Source organism: Thunnus maccoyii, chromosome 9 (genome assembly GCF_910596095.1).
Source record: "Thunnus maccoyii chromosome 9, fThuMac1.1, whole genome shotgun sequence".
Lineage (NCBI taxonomy): Eukaryota > Metazoa > Chordata > Actinopteri > Scombriformes > Scombridae > Thunnus > Thunnus maccoyii.
Genome location: NC_056541.1, coordinates 1316648 through 1327466, shown reverse-complemented (window position 1 = coordinate 1327466; position 10819 = coordinate 1316648). Strand labels below are relative to the sequence as shown.

The 10819-nt window shown below is 37.3% G+C and overlaps 1 protein-coding gene across 5 annotated transcripts in view; it reads right to left on the bottom strand.

Moving 5' to 3' along the window:
* Positions 1-4745: 4745 nt before the first annotated feature.
* Positions 4746-10819, bottom strand: part of grin1b (glutamate receptor, ionotropic, N-methyl D-aspartate 1b) — a 65724-nt gene continuing 59650 nt past the window's right edge. For 3 of the 5 annotated variants that reach the window (XM_042420230.1, XM_042420234.1, XM_042420235.1), the window contains one exon: positions 4985-5069. Coding sequence is in view for 2 of the 5 variants with exons in the window: in XM_042420231.1 (XP_042276165.1) it covers positions 5004-5069 (66 nt within the window). In the remaining 3 variants the exon portion in view is untranslated. Of the gene's footprint in view, positions 5070-10819 lie in introns of all 5 variants that reach the window. The other 2 variants (XM_042420231.1, XM_042420232.1) reach the window with 1 other exon arrangement.

The following is a 10819-nucleotide window of genomic DNA, read 5'->3' as shown; positions in this document are numbered from 1 at the left end:
ACACATAAATCACAAAGAGTAAATGTTTTAAACTAAACAATATAAATGTTTTAGATGCTGAATCATTGTGTATGAAACAAATAAAGCTTATTGTTCAGCCAACAGTCAGATTTCAGCTCTTCTAGTGAGTCAGTGAAGTTTCCTGAACAAACAGATTTCCTCTTTTATAAACCAGTTAAACTTTGGTTCAGTTCTTGTCTGTGTGTTTCTCTCTGTACTCGTTATGAAATAAAAAACGTGTAAGAAGTGAATCCTCGCTGGTGCAGCTCACCTGTAAAACAGCGTCAGTGTGAACACGTGTGAACATGTGAGCGTCACTGAGAACAAGACAGGATCAATAATCCGCCTCCTGTTTTCTAAACTCTGATTGTTATCAGCGCAGCTTCTAAAGTCAACATTTGTTCATCAGCAGAACTGGATTCACCCGCTCAGACCTTCACCTGACGAAAGCTGCACAGGTAACGTCGGGTCAGACGCAGGAAGTTTTACACTGGAAATAACATGATGATGACGACGATGAAGATGAGGAATAAAACGCTCCGATAAACAGAAAAACTCTCCGACCTGTGAGACAGGAAGGTCAAAGGTCACCTGATCTGTGGGGAGTCTCTGCTGTGTTCAGAGAAACAAACAACAGAGAGAAAAAAACCCCCTAAATTTCAAAATAAAAGTTTAATTTAATAATTCATTTCTCAGGTGTTTGATTCTTTCTCACCGCATCACTGTGATGCAGCACCATCTATCTATCACTACATGTATCAATAATATTGATCTTATTGATCATTTCACTTCTGAAAACAAAAGATTCACAAAATCTACAACAGTTTATTTATTTATAGCTGCTCTTGAAGTGATTTACACAGGAAATACATGAAGTCTATAATGTGTCGGTTTAAATGTTTCAGGATCAGGTTACTTATTATGATTATTATTATTATTATTATTATTATTATTGCTTAATTTATAGAGACTAAGATGAAAACAAATAGTACAACATGATCAACTGAATATTAAAAAGGGTAAAACTTAAATACCCCTTTAAAAAAAGGTTCTTTATTCACATCTTTTCAAATGAAATAAAATATTAACTAACATGTTTAGTAAAACAATTCAAAACAATTAGTAGATTAATGAATTAGTGAATCAACAGAAAATTATTCAGTATTTCTTGAGCATTAATTCCAAAAAATGTGAATATTTCATTTTTTTTTTAGTCTTCAAGGATTGTAAATTAAATGTAAATTAAATCTTTGGTTTTGGACAAAACAAGCAACTTGAAGATGTCACTTTGGGAAATTGTGACATTTTTCATTACTTAATGACATTTTATTAATTAATCAATAACATAATCACTGGATTAATTGATAATCAATAAAATAATTGTTAATCACAATCCTAACCCTGATATATACAAGCGAGAGTTGCTGAAGTTTAGATACGGAAACAGAACAACTAACATTAGCTAGTACATTAGCATTAGCATTAGCTCCTCTCTTTATTGTAAATCAGGGATGGGAAACATTTACATTTAGCGTTATCTGGTACTTGGTAACTAGCATCAGCCCTGTTATCAGTGTAGTTATCTGGTACATTAGCATTAGCCATGATTGTCTCTGAATAGTTATCACTGCAGATTATACAAACAATTAGCTTGTTAGACTTATCTGCTACACAGGATTAGCATTAGCTGTGTTGGTCTTGTTCATAAACCCTGTTTTACTTTAGTTTAGCGAAAGGTTGACTGCAGTTAGCCTGAATAAGCTAAATTAAGCTAACAAATATTGAGGCCAAACGTTAGTTAAAGTCTGTTCTACATAGTTAAACAAAGCGTTACACTTTATTTGGTACGTTAGCATTAGCGATAGCTGTGTTTGTCTAAATGTTGAGAGCCCTGTTAGCGCTGTACGTTTCGGTTTAGGAATAGGATGACTACAGTTAGCTTTAGCTAGCATATTAGCATTATCACTACGCATGTTGATATCATAAATGTTCAAAAATGTGTTTTACATAATACCTGACCATGTAGTGTAACGTCTCGTATGATATTCTTTACTAACATTCTTATTATTATTTTTCAGCATTCTTATAAATGATAAAAATGCTGCAATTTTAAATCTTATGATCTAATCTTATAAACAACTTTGAAAAACAGCTTCTTGGCACATTTACAGTGATGTTTATTAATGTTTGCTGTCCCTCATAAATAAACCAATAAATAAATAAATAAATAGAATATACAACTATGGTTAGCCTTGGCTGGCACATTAGCTGTGTTTGTTTAATTTAAGGGACAAAGAGATAATAAAGTCATATAATTATGATTTAGCTATTTTCTGCTGAGTCATATTTCCTTGTCTGGATCAACATTCAGATTATGACTCATGACACAGACGTGTCTGAAAAAGCAAACAAACACTAAAAAAGACAACTACAGCTAGCGTTTAGCAATCCTGTTATCTCTGTAGTTCATTATTAGCATAAGTCGCGTTGATCTAATGAATGTTCAAAAACAGAATTATCTCGATGGAAACAGGACGACTAGCTAGCTTTAGCTTTAGCTTTAGCTTTAGTAGCCTTGCTGGCCTCAGTTTGCTATCTGAACATTAGCCGTGTTGATTTTTTTCCCTAATTAATGACGTTGTTTTAGTTTTTCTGTCACTGTGCTGCTCTTTTAAATGTGACTGTCTGCAAATAAACCAATCAGCTCCAAACATTTTCATCTTTAAACTGCTTTATCGTGTGATCGTAGCTGATATTTGACCGAAAGCTAAAGGCTAATAAACATCGACTGTTTCAAGTCTCTGCAGGCTGATTTTTCTCGTTTAAGGAGGGAAATCAATCTGCAAACTGATGGATTATGTCTTAAAACAATCAGCAGGATCATTTAATTTAATTTAAAGGAAACATTAAAAGACTTTTCTGGTTCTTTGAAATGAGATTTCTCAGTTGGAGTCGTTCTTGTTCTCAGTGAGGCTCTCGTATGTTTCCTGCACACACGCGTGTTTTTCACAGAACGATCCGTGTTCGTAATGACACGTTTAACTTTACGGACAGCACCTACTGTACATCGCTTCTGCAGCGTGAAAACCTCCTAACTCCAGCGGGCCTGCGTGGACAGGCCTGTGAGGAGTCAGGAGGTTTTCACTGGACATCAGTTTCTGTTGATTGGCAGGTTGGAGTTTACAGTGTCGTGGAGGTAGACAGAGACTGACATCATGCAGATCTAATGACATCATCAGCAGAGACACAGTGGAGGTGGAGCAGTGACTACGTTTCCCATCATGCCCTGGGACTGTCAGGTGGGGGGGGGGGACAGTGGGTGGAGCCTCTGGATCAGGAAGTATTTTTCTTCTTCTGTAAATGGTTTCATTTAGAAGATAGAAGTGGACGTTTAATACTCATCTGTTATTTAACAAGATTTAACAAGTTGAAGGGAGACGACTCATAAATGACTTCCTGTTATATTCTTGTTCCAGTTTTTCATGTAGAGAAACAAACTCAACAGTTCAAATCTGTTGAGTTGTTTTGGTGTTTAGTTAAAATTGATTGATTGGTTTGTGGAGGGAATCTGGACAATATATATTATCAATAGACAATATATATTATTAGACATCAACAACAACGTTTTCCTCTTTTGGTCAAAACAAATGTGTCGTTATATAAATTCAAAATAAAGATTATTGTGAAAATAAGAAAACAAAATATCTATTTTTATTTACCTCCAAAACCAACAGAACTTCATTTTGTATTTATATATATATATATATGTGTGTGTGTGTGTGTGTGTGTGTGTGTGTGTGTGTGTGTGTGTATGTGTGTGTGTGTATGTGTGTGTGTGTGTGTGTGTGTGTGTGTGTGTGTGTGTGTGTGTATGTGTGTGTGTGTATGTGTGTGTGTGTGTGTGTAAATACACATTTTATTTGTAAACCTGATTTTCTACAGTCGAATATTAAGTTTGATGTTTTTACATTAATATATATTCTGTGTGTTTTCTATGTATTTTACGTTAATAAAAGCTTTTAAAGACGCCAAATCTGTTTCACATTAAAACCAGAAAACCTTCAAACTATAAATAAATAAAAGCTTTTAATGTGTTTTTTTTTACTGTGACCATTTAAAAACTTTTCTTTAAATATTTAAGGAAGCCAGAATATAAAACAGATATATATCGTATAACTCCCTCTTTTCTCTCTCTTTAGTATTTATTGATGCTCTTATTTTGCTGTTTGCATTACTTCCTGTTTAAACTGTTGAAATAAAATCCTAAACACAGAACCACAACAGTCTCCTGGAACGTTGATCCGCTGCTGTCGGGTTCCTTCATGACAAATCTACTACACTTCCCATGAGCCTCGGCGGCGACTCGCCCTGACGGACCCCTACAGTCGGGTTCAGTTAGGAGACTCCTGTGGCTCTGCGTTCAGGAACGTTTTTAAAAACACTTCCTGTCCCAGAGACTCGACCCTCCTCCTCCTCCCCCGAACACTTTGATCACTGATCAGGTTTCTGATCGTCAAGGAAACGTCTGTGTTGGATTTCATGACCTCGTCGTCGAAGGCGTCGTCGTCTTTTTCTAAAAACTGATCTGGAGGATCAATGAGTCAGTGCGATCGATCGAAGTGACGAACAGGAAACAGGACAAACTGTACAACATCACACACATCAAATAAAACCCTCTGATTGGACGAGGCTGACGGCTACAAGCAGAGCAAGGCGAGTGTGTGTGTGTGTGTGTGTGTGTGTGTGTGTGTGTAGTTGGTGGAGGGGTTTGGGATAACAGATGGTGTGTGTGTGTGTGTGTGTGTGTGTGTGTGTTGGCACAGTGTGACGCCATCCAAAAGTCCTGATGCCATCGTATTCTGCTTCCTGTCTCAGAGGAAGCTCAGTCTGTTCATCTGTGTGTGTGTGTGTGTGTGTGTGTGTGTGTGTGTGTGTGTGTGTGTGTGTGTGTGTGTGTGTGGCTCAGCAGCAGCAGTGACTCTCTCTCTCTCTCTCGCTCGCTCTCAGACCACGGTGCTGACGGAGGGATCTGATAGGTTGAGCTGGCCGGTGATGTCAGTCGGGTACGGCTACAGGGAGAGGGACAAAAAAAAGAAAAGAGAGAGAGAGAGAGAGGAAGCAAAGGAGACACACATGTTAACACGTTCATCTTCATCACACACGCACACACGCGCACGCACGCACACACACACACACACACACACACACACACACGCACACACGCACACACACACACGCACACACGCACAGCGAAGTCGACCTCAGAGCCAAGATGGCGGCGTCTGTTTCTACCTGCTGTCACATGTTGTTTTTGTTTATAAAATTATAAATTTGTCTCAGGAGGTTTTTTTTAGACCTGGACCAGATCAAACCCTGGTTCCTGTGGACCCAGTATGAAACCGTGTTTGTTTTGATGTGAGTTTTAGTTGATTTACTTGTGCAGAACTGTTCACCAGACATCAGGCTGTGCACTACATGATGCTGTTATTGGTTTTGTATCATAACAACAGATAGATTTAGGCTTTATTAAATAAATATGTTTTATATATTATTTCACTTCCTCACAACCTGAAAAATAGATTAAATGCAGCAGTTATCAAGTTAATGATCAGTGATGAGTGTAAATGACACTGATCATGTGTTTGACTGACAGTAAGTTACAGTCAGCAGCTGATCCGATATCACCTGAGAAATATATTAAAGTTAATAAACTTGTGGCTGCAGGGATTTCACCTTCTCCTGCTGTTATTGCTGTTATTATTATTGTTATTATTATTGTTATTATTATTGTTATTTTGCTTCTCTGTGTCTCCCTCCTTTTTCTCGAGGCAGATGGCGCCACCTGGAGTTCTTCCTGTTAAAGGGATGTGAGATGACTTCTGTTGGGATTTGGTGCTTTATAAATAAAACTGAATTGAATTGAGAAGTGACATATTAACAAAAATGCATTCTGGGATATTTAGCCTTGAGCCGACCACTAGTGTAACTTCATCATCAGTTACTTATAGATCAGTTAAGATCCTGTCAGGTGTCAAATATGGAGGAAATGTCAGGAGGAGTAACAGAGGAGGGAAACAGCAACATGACGTATAAATAAAGTATTAAAGTATTTAAATCTTCATGTAGGAGGATAACAGTTAAAGAATAATCTTAATCCTGATAATCATGCATGTGATATTACATATTTTAACGGATCAGCTAAAATAAATGTGATTAAATGTGTTTCGTGTTGCAGCTGCAGATCAGAGTCGACATCAGAGAGAATATAAATGATTTGTGTTCGTTTGTGTCTCCTTGAAACGACCTTCACACAACGCAGTATTTACAGTATTTACAGTATTTACATTTATTTACAATAGAATGTCCACATCAGGAAAAACCTGGTTAATTATTCAGTGTTTATGAAGACGATAAACGCCTGACTGCCAGTTAAACTGAGATGCTTTTATTTAGAAGGTTTCCTGTTGTTGTCGTTTGCTCCAGATGTTTCTACCAGCTGATGTTTTACTGCAACATCACAGATTTTGGATTTTCACTCAAACTTTCAACATTTTTGCCAAAATATGTTAATTAACATTTTCTCATTGTGTTGATTTAGCAGCGTTACATTTCTAGTAAAACTCACGATGTTGCAGTTCTTCTAGGAGACGGAGCTGGAAATAAAGGATAATAAACGATTATTTACATTATTGATTAATCTGCCAACTAAATTTATCTTTGAAATATTAGAAAATGTTGAGAAAAAAGTGAAGAAATTGCCGCCGTGATGTTTGATTCTGACATATACTACAAAGAAAAACAGAAACGTCACATCTGAGAATCTGGAAACAGGAAAAACGACTGAAACGATTCATCAATTTTCAAAATAAATGCAGATGGTGCTCTTCCTGGTGATCAGAAACACGGATTAGTGAACGTCTGAACGTCGACCGTCAGCGTCTTACTGGTTGAATAAAAACTTCAACATTTATTTTAACATTGAAAGTAAAAACAGGATTTTCTGATCTGAGCTTCTCTGTAAATAATATATGAAGACGTGTTTGCATGTTCATGTATTTATATTTAAACATACTAACGTATGCATGTACATGTCTGTATAAACTGATATAATATGTATGTGTAGAAGCTGCATATGTGAGTAAATATCTCTGCACCAGAGTTTATATTTTATTTATTTTATTATTTATGTTTGATGTCTCCTGAAGGTTCCTGAACTGTTTTATGATAAAAGTTCAGAGTTTTAGAAATTCATCTGAAAATAATTTGAAAAAAAACAAAACAGTTTGATGAGAAATAAAAACATCCTGATGAATCTAAACGTCCAGTTGACTCAGTTAGAATCTGATCTGATACATTATGTTACAATATGTTATAATAAAATATGATAAGATACGAGATATGATACTATATGTTACGATATGATATAATATAATATACTATACGATACTATACGATACTATAACATACTGTATGTTAAGATTCATGTTACTGCGGCACAGAGACTCTTTAAATTAAATACATAAAAAATTAAATAAGAGATTTAATAAATTAGAGCGACGACATTCAGGAGAATCTCACTGTAGATTCATTAATGAAGGACTGTCACTGATTCATTATGATTTAAAATAAATAAGCATATAAGAGTAAGGTTTATAAATCTAACAATGATTTTGTGTGGAGTCTGACTTTAAACTGGAAGAGTGAAGCTCCAGCAGGAAGCTGCGTTGTTCCTGGTGACCAGCAGGGGGCGACGCCACCGGCTGCACAGTCTGATTGTATCTGGATTTATCACCTCAGTAAACTGTTTCCTGATGAGTTTATGGTCTCAGTCGCTAGTTTCAAGTCTTCTTCAACACAACCTGACGTTCATTTAGTAAATTATGGTCCCGTTTAATTTAAATTTGACAGTAAAGCAGCGTATGTTTTAGTGTGTAGCTACGTTGTGATTGACAAGCCGCTACCACGGCGACAACGTTGGTTAGGTAACGTAACCGTGACGTGTAGGCGGAGCCATTTTCAGTTCATAACAGTTAGCGTTAGGTTGCGTTAGAAGATCCTCTAATGAGTCGACTGGTCAGTTTATTTAGTTTTAATGGTTTTAAGCCTCTTTTGCACTAGTGGAAATTAGCATTAGCATTAGCATTATCACTGTTAACCATAGATTATAAATGCACCATTCTAACCAAGCTAGCAGCTAGCGCTATGGTCAGCTCCGCCCTCTTGTCCAAATATGGTCACTTTTGGCTTCAAATATCCAAGATGGCGACGGTGAAATCACTAAACTGGAGGCTTCAGAGCGGCGGTTCACCGACCGGCGGGCGACGTCACCGTCTATATTTATTTTACAGTCGATGGTGAAACTTTTTGTTCTTCAGGTTTCAGTCTGCTGCTGCTGAATTAAATATCATCTTCTGTCCTGTAGTGTGAGCAGACGCTCCGCTCCGCCGGCGCCGCCACGGCGGCCATTAAACTTTCATCTGTCGCCTCGAGGTCGTCGGTTCAACTCTGTCTGTCTGACGTCGTCTGGTTTCTGCTGGTTGTCAGTAACTCAGTTTGGTTTTTGTTCTGCTCTGTTTGACTTGATAATCTGCCCCCCCCCCCCCCCCCCTCGCCTGGGTGTTGCCATGGAAACAGATGTGGTCATAATGTGGATTGTTTTTGAGCCTCTCTGCTCTGAAACCTTCAGTGAGAGAAGAAGAAGAAGAAGAAGAAGTCTGTCCTGCTGTTCATCAACCCAGCAGACGTTTGTCCGCCATCTTGGCTCTGATTCAAACCTCCGTTAGAAACACGAAGCGTCCTGCAGACAGACTGGACTCTGCTCCAGTTTAACCAGTGAGACTGTTTACTGGTGCTGAGCGTCATTAATACTGACTAATATATCAGTTTAATCCATTTTAAATGAAATCTGTGACACAGTAAAGTTCAGTCTGATGTGTGAAGGATGAGTTTTGAACAGGCTGGAATTAGCTCACTGGCTAGCGTTAGCATTCTGCACCAGCTAACAGTTAGCTTAGCTCTGTGCACAGATAAATATGCTAACAGTTGTTTGAAGTTTCCTTTTATAAACAGAAATGAAAAAGAAAGTGTTTCAATATTCAGATATAAACTTTAAAAGTTTTACAACTGATTTTTGTTCTCAAAAACTAAAAAAAAAAGACGATTTTTGTTCTTCTTCTTCTGTTTGTGGCAACAAAAACTCAACATGAACCAGAACGTCCTTCTCATAAATACTAAACAAAAAATATCAAACTAACTTCAAATACCAGGAAGTAGACGGAGCCAGATGTCTGTCTGGGTACTTTATGGTATTTGAGAATTTTAATATTTCAGAAACATTTAAACGTGAAAAAGAAACTTGATCTTCAAGCAGTTCTGGTTTCAGGGAAAGAAAAACCGTCTGTTGCAGAGCTGCAACAATTAGTTCATTAATCAATCAGTTACTATTTTGATAATTGATCAATTGTTTTGAGTCATTTTTGTAAGAAATAAAAATCAAAAATTCTCTGATTTCAGCTTCTTAAATGTGAATATTTTCTGGTTTCTTTCCTCTAGGTGACAGTAAACTGAAGATCAGTTTGGTTGCAGCTTCAGTCTGTTTTTTTTAGTTTTTGAATGATTATTTTTTACCTGATACAGAACAAAAATCAAGTCTAATCTTTATATCTGACCTTTCTGTGTAATCAACACTTTGTTTTTCATCTTTTGTTTCTGTTTATAAAATGAAATTTAAAATATTAAAACAACAATCTGCTCTGATCTGTTTCTGATGATCATCATCGAGTTGTGACTCAGTTCTCAACCCTGGATGTGTGTGTGTGTGTGTGTGTGTGTGTGTGTGTGTGTGTGTGTGTGTGTGTGTGTGTCGGTCGTGCTTGCAGAGGAGGACAGAGGTAGTGTGTGTGTGTGTAGTCTGGACACCATTCAAATCCACTGAGAGAAAAAACACTCATATAGAAAATAAAGAGAGATGATCACAAAGAGAAATGAGTTCAAGTCTGCCCCCCCCCCCCCCATCACTTCCTCACCTTATCAATTACCAATCAATAACTTGAGTGATCAGTCTATGTTTGGACATAAAACAACAGCAGAGACACAGCTGATCACTCTGCACCATTTTCATTCCCCTTCATGAATAAAACAACAGGATCTCTGCAGAGAGAAGGGATGCCAAATGTCTAACCGCTGTGGAGTTAAAACACAAAGAAACACAAAACTTCATCACAGAATATTTGGCACATTTCAGAGCTGCTGTTAGAAACTTAAAGCTCTTAAAGACGATTTCACAAGCTGAATATGACAACGGCAGAGTTTGGCTCCGAGCTGATATTTATTCACTAATCAGGCCCCAGCAGGTTCAATATGTGCTGATATCTGTGTGATAATTTGATTTACTGCTAATTTGTTTGGTAATATTCACCAGAGAAGCATCATATAAACTGAAATGATGAAGGTGCTTCAAGTAGTTTCAGCAGTTGTATTTAAGCTTTTAAGGCCTCGTTTTATAGAAAAGCGTTGAGTTAAAGTTTTAATCCTTCAGATTTTAGGTTTTTGGTGTTCGGAGTATTTACAGACTGACAGACGCAGCGTCTAATCCACACTTACTACTGTTCACTCCTCTGCAGCTGTATCACGACTGGATTAGCTTACTGCTAATGCTAACACAACATTTCCTTCTGCAGCTGTATCACGACTGGATTAGCTTACTGCTAATGCTAACACAACATTTCCTTGTGCAGCTGTATCACGACTGGATTAGCTCACTGCTAATGCTAACACAACATTTCCTTCTGCAGCTGTATCACGACTGGATTAGCTCACT